This window comes from Strix aluco, chromosome 2, assembly GCF_031877795.1.
Source record: "Strix aluco isolate bStrAlu1 chromosome 2, bStrAlu1.hap1, whole genome shotgun sequence".
NCBI classification, from domain to species: Eukaryota; Metazoa; Chordata; class Aves; order Strigiformes; family Strigidae; genus Strix; species Strix aluco.
Window position 1 is genome coordinate 118,301,919 of NC_133932.1, and position 14,661 is coordinate 118,316,579.

The following is a 14,661-nucleotide window of genomic DNA, read 5'->3' on the forward strand; positions in this document are numbered from 1 at the left end:
AGAGTCACTGAAAAATAGACAATGTCATGAAAATGCTTTTTACAAATTATGAGACTTTATAAAGAAGGAATGAAAAAAACAGTGCTGAGGAAGTTGTTAAGCTTTTTTGTTTTGGGGCAATCTGGGATGATGCCTGCACAACATAAGAAAGGGGGAGATGGGAAGTTTTTACACCCAAAGGGAAAGATGCAATTAATTGAAACAAGGAAGGTACTTTAAAACTTGCTATCTTTTGAAACTAAGCACCAGCTTGACTTCTGTCTGTATGTAAGAAAGGGCTAATTCAAAGGGAAAGACTGGACAGGAGAGCCCGATCAAAAAAACCAGTTTGGGGAACTAGGCTGGTATTGAAGCTCATGGCTTTTGAACGCCGACATCGAACTCGAGATCCCTCTGAGATTTCCACCTCTGACATGACTGTCTACCCTCGGGTGTCTAACTTGAGGTATACCCTATCTCAGGTTTCTGTACCTGTTGCAGTAACTACCGGTACGGCGGCAGGCGGGGAAGGGGGGCGGACGGGCGCGTTCCCCCGGCGAACGGCGGCGGCGCCGCGGGCTGTGAGGAAGCGGCAGCGCTGAGGCGGCTCCCAGCGGTGGCTCCCTGCGCAGGTCATAAGGTTTTATGAAGCTCATACTTAAGTTGGAAACCTTTCCGCAGATCGCTTTCACATCAGTGGTGGAAGGCGGAGCGAAGCGAAGGTTTCCCTCCGGCTGCCGGCGGCGCCTCAAGGCGGCTGCGCCCCGACCGGGCGTGCCGGGACGGGACGGGACGCCGGCGCAGGCGGACACCCGCCGCAGTGTGTGAGGGCCCGCGAGGGGCAGGTGAGGGCACAGCGGCGGAGGTAGGCGGAGCCGCCCCGCGGGCCGGCACAGGCGCACGGCACCGCCTCCGTCCTGAGCGGCGCCCTCAGGGGCGGCCGGCGGGAGCGGGAGGGCGGCGGGAGCGCGAGGGCAGCGCCTGGCCCCGCCCCGCCCGGGGCCGTGGCGCCAGGGGCGCCCGTTCCAGCCAATGGCGGAGCAGCGCGAGGATCCCCGCCCCGCCCCGCCCCCCCGCAGTGCCCAGCAGGAGGCGCGCGCCCCTTGGCCGGCACCGCTGCGCGCGGCGCTGGGGAGGGGCGGGAGAGGTCCGCGTGCGCGGAGGGATCTGGCGGTCGGTGAGTGGAGCGAGGAGGCGGGCTCGGTTTGGGAGTGGTGCGGCCCGTGAGGTCGCGTGCCCATCCGCCCGCCTTTCCTCCCCGCGAGGGCGGCCGGCGCTCCCCTCCCCGCGAGCGGCGGGGCCGGACCGCGCTCTGCCCCCGGCCAGGGTCTCCCGTAGCGGAGGGGCCGGGCCGGGCGCCGCTCCCAGCGGGGCGGCCTTTAGCGCCCCGGGCCTGGGAGAGGCGGAAGGGGGTCGCGGCCCCCGCGGCGAGGACGCGCCGCTCCCAGCTCGGAAGGGGCTGCTGAGGTGGGGGGCGGGCGGGTCCTGCGAGCGGCTGCTCTGGGGGAGATGGCGGCCGAGGAGAGGGCTGGCGGGCGGCGGTGGGCTCACCTCTGCAACAGCGTGCTTGCCAGAGTAATCCTTCGCGCCCGGAGGGGCGCGGGGGTTAAGTGCTTGCAGCAGTGGGCGCAAAGTAATTAAATACAGAAGGGAACAGGAAAAAGGGCCTTCCTCAGAAACTGCCAGTGTTTTGTCATTCACATGCAGGAGGATAACAGCGGTTCCGAGTCCAGCCTACTCTCCCTCTGTGTGCTTATTTAAAAGAGATGAGAATTGGGCTAGAATACATCATACTTTACTTCTGCAAGTAGCCACCAGGCCTTCAGACCTTACTTTTCAAATACAATGCTGTTTCTAAATATTTAGTAATCTGAGAGTTGTTCTTCTGTAAACTTCACTTTATCACTTTGAAGCACTGTGAAATATCATCACTGATGGGTTCTGTAGCTCAGCAACACCTTGTGTCAAGAACCAGCTCCTTTCAATTTTTTTTGAACCAGGCTCTTGCAGTCTACACTTGTTGCATTCTAGTTCTTGCCTTGGAAAACAGTAGTTGGTCTCTGCCCGTGGTGTTCATGCCATTCGTGGTTATACGCCCTGTCATACCCCTTCTCAGTTGCTTCTTCCTCGTACTCATTCCCCTCCAAAAGCTATCCTAGTGTTTGGATGTCTCACTACCCATATCGAAGCTTTTCTAGTTTAAGTATTTTCTCTGCTTTTTGTTGAGATGAAGGGACGAGAACTGCTGTTTAGTTTTGTTCTGTATGTGCTGGTATTTTGAAGCTCTTGGCAGATCCTTTTAAATTTCTTTGTAAATTCTACTTAATCATGTTCTCACCAGACAGCATTACCACTCAGGCAGGAGACTTCAGGATTATCATATATGGTTCTCCAAAAACATTATATCAGTGTTTGGTGGCAGCCAGAAAAGCACATCAAACATTAGAATTTTTGAGGAAAAGTAATATTCTGTAACAGAAAACATCATTAAATTAACATTAGCATCACCCATATCTTGAGCTATTGTGTAGAGTTCGAGCCTGATCTCAAAAAAAGGGTACATTAGAAGCGTTTAAAAAGGATGAGCAAATGCATGGAAAGACTTTTGTCACCCAGTCAGTGGAGTGAGTTAAGACCCTTCAGACTAGAAAAGAGCCAACTTGCAGAATGAGGGAAGGGGGATGACTTACAGGTGTCTGAAATGACTCAGAGTGGTTTGGAGAGTGTATAAGGGCTCAACCATTTGTTTTTTCTTCCAATACTTGAGGTATTTGCATCACGTGAAGGTAGTAGCCATGTTCACAGCAAGAAGAGGTAGTTATTCATAAAACAAAACTTCTTACCAGCTGACATTATAGATTAAAAAATTACATGAATTTAAGGGATACTGGACAAATGTCTCTTAAGATAACTGCGTTCACGGAATAAATCACTTCAGAGGCAGAAACAACTCCTTTAGTGGAAAATGGTTAAAGTCTGGGAGGGTATAGAGTAGGGAGGCATCGCATATACTTGCCTTATCTCACTCCAAGACAGCTGCTTTTGGGCACCTTCAGGACAGAAGAATGACCAGTATCAACCCTCCAAGATAGAAGAAAGACCAGTATCAACCCTTGATCTGAACTAGTGCAGCTTTCCTCTTGAACTATTTGCCATGGATGTTAACAAAAAGTTCTCCAGACTTAATCCTGAAATGGAGCTGTTCTCAGATCCGTGGCAGATGAACTGCTCCTGGTCCACAAACCCTGCCTTGTCCCTCTTCCCCTACTCCACAAAACCATTAGTACATAAGAAAATTGCTTCAGATTTGTGTGCAGGTTTGTCAGTTCTGCTTTTCTGACATCCCCCAGCTTGGCCATCCTGTTCAGAGACTGTTCTGTTTCATGGCACCTGGGATCCAAAAACTTGAGGTTTTGAGTTTTTCCCAGTTGACTGCAGGGGAACAAGCTGGCTGCCTGTGCTTGAGGATGACCTCTCAGATGTTTGAGAAGTTTTGATTTGTATTAGAAGACTTTACAAAACAGATGTAGGTATGGCCTAGCATTTCTCAGTTTCTTCTGACTAGACCACGCTAGCTAGCAGGAGGAGTTTTTTGTCTAAATTGCTTTAGAGTGATGTATTTCATACATACTGCTCTGTCAGTCATTCCTGTGAAAGTACGTTTGGCAATACTCCCAGTATCTTGTCAAATCACTGACAATCAACTCCTTCTTAGGATTTAAAGATCTGAAAAATTGTTTCCAGTAGAAGAGAAGGTTTCTCTGGGCTTTTACTATGGTTGGGACAGACTCCCTCAGCACCTATGGGTGGGTTAGTTTGGCCACCTGTACGCATTAAGAAGCTGAAGGTTGAGCAGAGCACAGTACCTCCCTGTTTTTAAGGTAGTAGGGCACGTGTCAAGCCTTTTAGTAACTTTCCAGTCCCTCTGATGGGGACTTGTTCACCTCCAGGCAGGTGGTTGCAGCCCCTTCCAGGTGATTTTCATAGAGTTACACACAATTGTCCAGCTTTTCTTGATATGTGTTACGAACACCGTAGATGATGAGCTGTTTGTCTCAAATACTGACTTGGGTTGCTTGGGAAAAACACAACTATATTTAACTCCATTTCATGCTATCTATCTGTAGGTCCAAGTTACTCTAGAATAAGATGTTTTCTGAAGTTGCACATGTGCTTTTTATATTCTTGGTAAAAGGGGCAAACACCATCCTCTTCCTCCCCCTTCCCAGCGATGAACAGAGTGACTTTCCAGTTGTATTCCTATTCCTTGGCCTTTCAGTAGTCTCTCCTCTCCCTTTCAGCTAAGGGACATTTTATTACAATGAGATGACATCGTTAGGGTACCATAAAAGAACAAGCACTGGAAACTGGCAGAGCAGCAATGTGTGCTTCTGCTTGTACACTTACCAAATGCTATTTCCGAGTTGCGTGGGCATTTGGGAGGCCTGTCTTAAGACATGAGTTAGGTTGACACTTCCTCTTTGAGGAAGCCAGTCAGCTTTGGTGCAATCTATTGGTAAAAGCTCTGAAAAAGCAGTTGTACTTCACAATGAGAGTATTTTTTGAGGTGGCTTGGTAAATATGGATCCCACCTCCTGCCTGCCTTCCCCTACAGAAGAGGAGCTTCCTCTGGAGTAGTGCTGTGGATGTAGAAGGATCTGACCTCTGGAGCAAGCTACGTTTTCTGTCTTCACTTGCCTCAGCTGACCTGGTGACTGCAAGTTTCCAGACTTCTCTGGATGGGGTCACACAGTTAGTTACATTTGGGCATAGAAGCTGCACTCTATCTCAAAGACTACTGGTTTCCAGATGATCACAATTTCATAATTATGGGTGGACCAAATGTACAGGGGGCTAAAGACTGTAGGAATTTTTGAGTGAGTTAATTTTTCCATAGTGTTCCTTCTAACTTGGGGTGGGTTTTTTTTCTCCACTTTAGAATTTGGCTATATAAAATTAGAGTTTTCATACATGACAGCTGGAAACTAATGTTAAATAGGTATTCTTGTGTAAACAAGGCCTTGGAGTCTCATGTGCTACTGTTTTCACTTAGTATTATCTCTTTTCATTTATTTTTTGTTTTCTTTGAAGAGCTGTCACTCTGTAGTGATGACATTTACCTGAACAGTTCATCAGCTAATAGAGAGATTGAGCTGTGCAGAGAGGGGAAGGGACTAAGGAGTCTACAGGCATCTCCAGTGCCTTCATCCTGCCTGCTGCACTGTGTGAGCTGTAGGCCATGTGGTGTAGTTGCAGTCACCTCGCTTTTCCCATTTTATGGTTAGATCTGGCCCTTTAGAGGCCAGTAGCATTCAAATTTGCCATTTTACCCTATGAACATGACCCTGCCTGTTCATGTTCCACTGTATCTGTGGGAGCTTGCCCCCTTTTTTTCCTGCTTTCCTTTAGATGAACTTTGACTTCACAATGAGTCTTATTTTCCCAAACTCTGTATGTAGTATTCTTGAGCTGTTATTGGAAATCTGATTTCTTTATTGTTTTGCTTTTTAATTAGGTGCAAATGCAATACTTAAGCTAAGAATTAATAGTAAAGAAGATTTGCCACGTTGGTAGTTTTAACCCTTGTATTCCTATTAACGCAAGGTTTTAATGTAGGTAATATGACTGTATCAGCACCGTATGTGTTATGGATGCTCTGAATCCCAGGGCATTCCTAAAATGCAGCCCTGTCCCCCCATGGGGCTCTCGTAAAGAGTCTGTGTGAGGACAGAGCACAGGCTGCTCCTGGAGAGACCCAGGGCCTGGGACAAGCGCAGGTGGGCCAGCTGGAGCCTCAGGGCTCAGGGGCCTTGGGCGTTAATAGGGTATAAAGGTTCCCTAAGAGCCAGAGGCACTGTGGGTTCCTCTGCTTCCTCCCATCCGCCCCCAAAACTTTCAGGGTTGTTTCTGGACTTGAGATCAGTGAACTGTCTGGGAGGGGTACAGAGGGACTTTCAAGCAGTAGAACTTCCTTGAAGCCAAAGGAATTTACAAGTCTTGTTCGCATAAACTCCCTTACTTTAATAGTTTTCTGATGATGTAGTTCTTGAGCATGAAAACGTCTTCATGTTAGTGACCTAAGTCAGTATATGTAGACAGTATATGTATGTTCAGAAAAATATCTTGATTTTTGAAGGTCTTCTTAGTAGACGTACAGAATATTTCTGCCATATGTTCTGAGTTACCTTTACTTGCAGCCTCACAGTTAATTACTGCTTGGTTCCTAAGGCTTTAATTTACAAACCAAAAGGAAGACTATTAAAAAATCAACTAAAAAAAAATTTATTAAAAAAAGATGTCTATGGGTGTCTGCCTTTTTATCTACTGAAACAGTGGGTAATGATTCATCAGCAATTTTATCTGTGAGGGTTTCATTTCACAGGCATGGATTTAGTCCTTGCAAATGCCTGTACGAGCTCACTGAACATAAAATCAGAATTTCAGCTTTTGACTTAAGAACTGCAAGTTTGCATCTGTTTCGCTTTCTTAAGTGTCAAAGCATAGATGTCTCCTTGCTTAGGGGATAATAGCAAACCAGATTACTACATGTATGATGCACTTAATGAAAAAGAAAGTGTGAGATGAGGAGTGATTTTAAACTTCTAACATCTGTCCTAACAAAAAAAGTTCTTGTATAGAGCCTAAAATGGGTTGTAGCATTGCATATTGTTAGATCATTGTTGCTAGAAACGATATTATCTGTGTGAACTTCAAGCAATTTTTGTAGTAAATACTTTAAATAATACATAATTTAACTAGGGTTTTACTAGATAGCTGACTCCAGAGTTCTCCTGTTGCCTGAGGCTAATGGGATAGGTGGGTCTTTAGGTTCTGAAGGATTCCCTATTTGGCCAACCCAGCCTCAGAAGCCAGCAAGTCAATTAACGATACTCTGGGAGAGCCAAGTGCTTTACTCTTACCATGTATAGGTACATACTGTGTCCGTGAAATGGCAGAGTAATTATTCTAGTGAATACTGATGAGTTATCTCACAGGGGCAGGTTAATGGTACCATTTTTCCAGCAAGTAGTGAGAAGCTGTGTTTTAGGAAATGTCTGGAAAGCTCTGCTAGGGTGAGCAGCATGGAGGGAAGGGTGGGAACGTGAATTTTGGAGTTCTCTTTGCAATGCAGGGAATGGGGAGAAGAAAAAACGTGAGCAGCTATACTTGAAATTATACTTAACTTTTGAAGCTGCACACAGTTCAGACGGCATGCAGTTCTCTCAGTGACTTCTGCACAAAGGCAGGTGTAAGCCCGTTTCCAAGTTCTGTTAAAGTCATTGCTCGTGTAGTAGTTCTTGGATCAGATGCAGAGAAAATTAGTTTCTTGAGAAAAGAATCTTTTCCAGTTTTCATCGAATCATAGAATGGTTTGGATCGGAAGGGACCTTAAAGACCATCTAGTTCCAACCCCCCTGCCACGGGCAGGGACACCTTCCACTAGACCAGGTTGCTCAAAGCCCCATCCAACCTGGCCTTGAACACTTCCAGGGAGGGGGCAGCCACAACCTCTCTGGGCAACCTGTTCCGGTGTCTCACCACCCGCACAGTAAAGAATTTCTTCATTATATCTAATCTAAATCTAGTTTAAAACCATCACCCCTCGTTCTATCACTACACTCCCTGACAAAGAGTCCCCCCCCCAGCTTTCTTGTAGGCCCCCTTTAGGTACTGGAAGGCTGCTGTAAGGTTTTCTCCAGTACTTTTCACATGCTTGGGTTCCTGTTTTGATCACCTTCGTTCCACGAGGTGGCACTGTCTCTTCTAAGAAGGACACAAACGCTTCAGCTTGCAGTCTGGGCAGATGCTGCAGAGCTGGCGAGGGTGAGCCTGTTTCAGTGATACTGTGCAGCGTAACCCAGTTCAAGAGTTTTCTGAAAGTGGTGGTACTTTTGCATTAGTATATACCATGTCTTTTTGATACGAGTTAATGTTTTTATGCACAAAATACACAATTTTTCAGCCAAGTGTTATTTTAAAAAAAACACCTTCAGCTTCTTGCCCGCTTTTGTTTGTAGGTTTCTGGCATTCAGAATCTTTTTATGGTGTGGAAGTTAAAGCCAGATGATGCAGATCCTAGAATGCTAGTTTACTTCATTTTGAGTCAGAATTGTGTGACTTTTGAACATGGGAAGGAATGACCAGTAGCTATCATTATTTCTAGGAGGGAAGGGAATAATTTCTACAGGATTTGCCAAATCCACCAAAGGTTTTTTCTTCTGCAAGCTGATACAAAAGTGTATGGATTCAGGAAATCAAGAACTGTAATGACAACTTCCCTGTAATAATACAAGTCAAATCTGTGTTATATAGCAAGGGAACAGTGTTGCTGCTGTTCCTGAAGTCTCTCTGGAGACATGTTATTTCCAATCTGCCTCTCACTGGTTTAAGAGCTCCTAAGTAGAGGGAGTATGTTTTCTCTTGTTAGGAGGTTTTCCTGGTTAGCTGTTAGACTAAGTCTGCCTTGTCAGTGGAGGTTGTTTTACCTCAGGAGACTGTGCCATTATTAAAAGCATTCACCATTGAAAAGGGTTAATTTAATTATTTTTTTTTCCTCTGGTTGACGTCTAGAAAAATGGATGATGATGATGATGACATTCCCCAGCTTTCATCCCATACATTGGCTGCCCTCCAGGAGTTCTATTTGGAACAGCAGCAGAGAGAGGGCATGAAGACCTCCCAAGGGTTTAATCAATATTCCATTGGCTCAATAGAAGAAGACTGGGTAAGAAACTAAACTTCAGTGAATGAAGCACAGTTAGAGGAGTAGCCTTTACCAGGTTTCTTTTGTGGATGGATAATGAAATGAAATTAAATGAAATGAAAAAGGGGAACACTCAAGATGTTTCTAGAATAGCAAAATCAAACTATTCATGGACAGTAACACTGTAGGGATATTTGCTTTAATATTAAATCTGGGTATAGTTGTCTGTTCTACATGTGTGTGGGGGGGTACAAACTGAAATTACATGGAGAGGGAATAAAGCTGCCAACAGAAGCACCCTTCTGGAAATTTTAACTCCAGCCTGGCATGTGAAGGTAGTAAAGAACCTTCCCTGAGTTTGAGACAAACACAGTGTAACATCATCAAATGATCTTTCCTTTCATATAATTTTTCTTTCTGTATTTTCTTTCTTTGGTTTTGTGGATGGCTGCTTTGCTCTTTTTTTTCTTCTGACAGACTGATTTTTGATTTGCCTCTGGACTGTGGGTTTTTTTACTCTTCCTTTTTCTGATGTCTTCTGATTTAGTGCTTTTATCCTTTATTTCCTTCTATACTGTCACTTTTCAACTTCCTTTTTCCTCTTCCTCTGAAGAAACTCAATTTAAGAGTGCCTAAATATTGTGCATCTGCATACTGGGTTTGAACTAACCTCATCAGTGGTTTTGCATTACTTGGTTTTCCTGATACTGAAGTAAATGCTTTGCAAACACACAGTGTAAGCTGTCTGTGGCGTATCACTGGATTACAGAAGTAAAAAGACTTGTCAGGAAAATAGTCACCTTTCCAGTTGTACAGTTTATGAACTGAGAAGTTGCTATGGATTTTGGTTTTCTTCAAATATGGCTCACCACACCTAACTGTACATAGCACAGTCAGAAGATTTGATGTTGTTTGTAACTGTGCATTATCTTTCTCAGCAACTGAGCCAGTTTTGGTACAGCGATGAAACTGCATCATGCCTGGCTAATGAAGCAGTTGTGGCAGCTGGAAAAGGTGGCAGGTAGGTTTTAATAATTACGTTGTAGATTTAACACGTCCTGTTTGTAAATATTTCATTTCTACTAGGCAGACAGAGCATGCAGTTTAATTAATTACTCATTGTACTTCACCTTTCTTCAGTTGAGATATTGCAGAAATGCTTTGCTGCTATTTAATTAATAGTTCATACTGATTTTACCATTTAGCATTTCATTGAATGTTGTAGGCTCTGCCTTGTAAAAGTTTACTATGAATATTTTTATTTTTTGCAAAATACAAAGAGATCCAGAGCATATTCATGACTTGTAATTCTTTTCTCTGTTTTCATATAACGTTTCTGTAGAACAGATGGGAAAACTTGGTTTTCTTCCTATTTCTGTAAGGGGTTGGTTTTAATTTTTAAGTTTTCAAGTATATTTCCTTGCTGTTCTAGAAGAAGATTTTCTCTGTAGTTGAGCTTAAGGTCTTTGTGCAGCACGGAGGTTGAATGGGTAATGGCTTTAATATTTAAAACTCTGTTATTAAAGTAATTATTTGTTAGAATGGAGGAAGAATGGCTTACATTTTTGGGACTGATGTTTAAAATGTTTTCCTAAAGCAGTCCTGAGGACTGCTGTAGGGGTTTTTTTTTGTTGTCGTTTGCCTTTTAAATTAATATTCTAAGTTATTGCCTCTTTTTTCAGGATAGCATGTGTTAGTGCACCAAGTGTGTACCAGAAACTGAAAGAACGGGATGGTAAAGATTTTTCAGTGTGTATACTGGAGTATGACAGAAGGTTTTCTGTATATGGAGAAGAATTTATCTTCTATGATTACAACCACCCTTTGAACTTACCTGAAAATCTCCTGCCACACAGTTTTGACATCGTAATAGCAGATCCACCCTATCTGTCTGAGGAATGTCTTCAAAAAACTGCAGAGACCATCAAATACTTAACAAGAGGAAAGATTCTGCTTTGCACAGGTATAATTAATAAAAATATTAGGTCACCATTAAGCATCTTTTTCTCTCAAAAGACAAACTCAAGTGAGAAAAATACTACTCAATAATACTGATTATCATTAAAGCAAGAAGGAATATGCATCCTAAGCTTTTTATTGCAATATTTTAGTTCAACGTTTATTTTAAACTGAACACGTGTGGTTTTTAATAGTTGAAGTCAGTACTTTTTTCATATGGCATTATGAGTTTTACTAAATTTTTGAAGACTTACCTGCAAAGTTCCATAAATATTTTTTTCTTGTAAAAGGGCCACTCTGAGTAATTGCAATGATTGAAATCTGGGTACGACAAACATAGATGCAACTTATTGTTAATGTCTTATTCAGTAACCTTAGAAATTTGATTTTTTTAAACGTGTCAGTAGCTGCAGGATTTCAGCTGCCACATACTACTTAGCATCTAAGGTGAGCTAAGTGGAAAAAATGACAGATAGGTTGGAATGGCCTTTGCTGAGTAAAGTGGGATGATTTTAGCTAAGTCTTGAAAAGAAAAACAAAGTCAACCTTTTTTTCATGTTACTTGTCCTTACTGGTAAGCATAGAAACTGTAACGTGAATGAATGTATGAGGGGACTCTGCCACTGTGGTCCAAGTAAGGAGATCTTAGACACTAAAATACAGCAGGAGGAATTAAAAAATCACTAGTGACAAGAGCAGTGAAACTGAATAACTTACCAGCTGTACTTGCAGGTCCTTCTTTATGAAGATGCAGTTGCTGGTTTAAGAAGCGATGAGTATCTGCCTTAGTCATGGTGTTTCTTAAACTGTATTCTTACTACAAGATATCTGAAGACATCCAGGAAACTTTTGAAAAAAAACCCCTCTATACAGACAATTTGAGGGAAGTCAACCAAAAGGCAAAAATAAAGAAAAAATAAAATTATATGGCCATAGAAAGCCTACTTCTTTGTTTAATTGCAAATGGCAGTCATGCACAAGGGTGGCTCTCAGAATTTTTTCCCCTAAAATGGATAGGTGGTCCTTCAGTTTACAAAGTTTGAGAAATACTGCTCAAGGAAATGGTTTCTCAGTGTGTAGCTGTAAATATCGCACTGTGGTTTATTTAAGTGGAAGAGTATATGTAATCTGTTTGCATTTCCCATGGCTCCCTACCATGTAATTTCTTTGGCATGTAGCAAGAAGATTGAGTTCAAGTTTCTGTTTTCTATAAAAGGGGCACTGATCTTACCCTCTACCTATTTTTATGAAACTTCTAGGGCATTCATTTCCTTAGGGCGTCTTCCATTCTTTCGTATTTATTTTAGATTTCCCTATAGATTCATTTGTTAAAGAGGACTGACAGTGTAGCTGCTTTACACCTTGCTTCCTTAAAAAAAACAGGCTCTGTATATATGCATTTGGGAGGAGCTATTAAAAAAGCCCAAACATTCCGTTACTGTTTTTCTCATCAAATACTAATTATTTTTGCTGCAGGTGCAGTCATGGAGGAACAGGCAGCAAAGCACCTTGGTGTGAAGATATGCAAGTTTATTCCAAAACACTTGCGAAATTTAGCCAATGAATTTCGATGTTACGTGAACTATGCTTCTGGACTGGACTGATTCTCATAAGAAGTTGTATAACTTTTTCAGTCAAGCTCCTTTATGTTTTTTTATCAGTGAATCCACATTTCTCAATGCTGAAATATTCAGCTCCAAGTACTGTTTTCTGGGCTAGCTTTAATCAACACGGTGTGATAGCCTCTCTCTTTTAAATGTGTAAGCATTTGCAGTTACTGTGTTTTTTATCTTACCTATTAGGTAAATGGGGACCAAACAATGCAGATGCTGGATAATGGGAACTTCTCTGTTAATAGTTTCATTCTAACTGGTAGTTTTTACCATTCAAGGACTCTTCATTGACCTCTCTGAAGTGGTTTTAGCTGGTTGGCTTGTAACAACACATAGGTGCTTGCCTCACAGACATCAGGATCGTCATTGCATCAGAACTGATGACTTGGTAGCTAGTGGATGGTTCAAAGAGCATGAATACTGGTCTCCTTTCAATCTTGAGAGATGCTCCCTTAGTAAGAGGACTGAGAGATGTTTGTTCTGAATGTGTCACATGTTTTCAGATTCATTATCCAGCAGGGTGATATTTTTATAAAGGTTAACTAGAAGAGAAAATAGGTCTCCTTCTGGGGAGGCCTCTACAGTTGTTTTTAATAATAATCAGAACTACCTACCAGTTGCCAAGTAAGATAAGACCTGCTATCCACTACTGTTGCCAGACTGGCTTTTTAAAAACTTGTGGTTATTATTTCACCTTTTCTCTAAAGCCCAGACTTTCTTTTTGTAACAGAAAGATCTATTTTGTCATCACTTACCACCATCTAAACTTGTGTATGTATGAATGCTGTACTAAAAGGTAATCTAAGTTGTTAAATGTCTCTTTGCAGAAGCAGTGCATTTATTTTGCGATGATTATGTGTTAGCGCAACAAAGTCATGAGCTTTTAAAAGACCACACAACTAGGCTGTTCGATTTACTAGTTAAGCTAATCTCCAGAAGTGATATAAACCTGATGTCTCTTTGAAAAAAGCACAATAAGGATTTCCCCATTAGAGAGAGCTTTAGGTTCATTAAGAATCCTACCCAATAGTCAAGCCAAATCACCTGGAATACAAAGTAATTACTAAATAAAAATGCAACACATCAGCCAGTCCTTGCATTAATGCTTCAGACTGTGTTCATGGGTTCTCACTTGGAGTTATTCTTACTGTTGGTTATGAGATACTTCTGTAGTAATGTGACCCATACATGTTAGTCCTTTAAATCTTGAATCATGATGGATCTGATTAAATATAGCACCTGCTTTTTAGTAATTTAAATATCAAGCTAAAAATGATTTACAGGTATGTCAAGTTTGTAGTTACAAGAACAGTCTTTTTTTTCCAATTGCCCAGTTTTGTCTTTGCCTCCTGTTGCACAGACAGCAGCAGAGCAGCAGAAGCATCATCTTAGAAATCGTTGAATCTTACAAGGCCACTGAGGTAGAACATAATGTATTGATAAACTCCCACTGTTTCTAATAGACAAACGGAGGAAGAGCTTGCACGGAGAATGGAGACCGGGCTCTTCTGGCAGTCTCTCAGCCCATGGCCAAAACAGTTTTGCCTTTCAAACCAGAAGCCATCCTTGCTGCTGAGCCCAGTAAAGCCAGAATCCCCCCTCGAAAAGGACAGTCCACAGGTGACATACAGCTGGGTTTAGCTGTTTTCCTGGAGGCTATACCATTGCTTTTATGTGGCCAATTTCAAAATAAAGCGAACGAGAATGTTAAATGCACAGATACTGGCAGAAATCTATACTTCACAATTGTAAACTGTTTTATGTTTATTACCTCAGTGCCTTGCACACCAAGCAGATGGAGACAATGAAGTAACTCCTGAAACTTTTATTTTTACCTACATAGAGGCTTCAAGTGGACAGGTATGACTGCCAGAAGGGATGATATTCTTCCCCCTCCAATTAGAATGTGCAGTTCAAATACAAGCTTCACCTATGTTGCTGCTTTGCTATTAATTCCTTCAGTTGTCTGCTTCATTTTGGTAGATGTGTATTGTTGGGCTCTCTATATCAGAATTAAAAGACAATTTTGCTAACTTCATCAGAGACCTTTCTTAAAAAAGTACACCATTCAGCTGTACCAAGAAATTCAGTTCACCAAGAAAATAACTGCTGCTTCTCACATGTAGGTTGGGCAGCTTTGAAAAGAGGCACTGTGAAGATGCACGATTATGAAAATGAGGGTACATGTAAATCTGTGTAAATGCACTCAACAGAGCAGCCCGTTGTCCACCAGCTTCCCTCTTAAAAGCCTGGTGAGCACAGGCGGCTGCCCAAGCAGAGCTTGACTAGGGGCATTCACAGCCTTCATCAATGGTAGGAGGTAAACTATTTTTGTCATACTTGTTTCCAAGGAAGTAGCTGTGTGAAGGCTACAAGTCACAAAAATGCATAATGAATCTGTGCTTT

At 42.5% G+C, this 14,661-nt stretch overlaps 1 protein-coding gene across 1 annotated transcript; it reads left to right on the plus strand.

Moving 5' to 3' along the window:
* Positions 1–1,057: 1,057 nt before the first annotated feature.
* On the plus strand, positions 1,058–14,294 carry EEF1AKMT1 (EEF1A lysine methyltransferase 1). The gene is made up of 5 exons (XM_074816047.1): positions 1,058–1,156; positions 8,551–8,704; positions 9,622–9,704; positions 10,366–10,646; positions 12,119–14,294. The coding sequence occupies exons 2-5, from the start codon at positions 8,555–8,557 to the stop codon at positions 12,244–12,246; spliced, it is 642 nt and encodes a 213-aa protein (XP_074672148.1). The 5' UTR covers positions 1,058–1,156; positions 8,551–8,554; the 3' UTR covers positions 12,247–14,294.
* The last annotated feature ends 367 nt before the right edge of the window (positions 14,295–14,661 follow it).

Bases quoted from the DNA above. Each gene is read 5' to 3' on its own strand.
- EEF1AKMT1 (XM_074816047.1), top strand. From the start codon at position 8,555: ATGGATGATGATGATGATGACATTCCCCAGCTTTCATCCCATACATTG. The intron at 8,705-9,621 runs GTAAGAAACTAA...TATCTTTCTCAG, and splicing joins GCTCAATAGAAGAAGACTGG to CAACTGAGCCAGTTTTGGTA. The intron at 10,647-12,118 runs GTATAATTAATA...TTTTTGCTGCAG, and splicing joins AAAGATTCTGCTTTGCACAG to GTGCAGTCATGGAGGAACAG.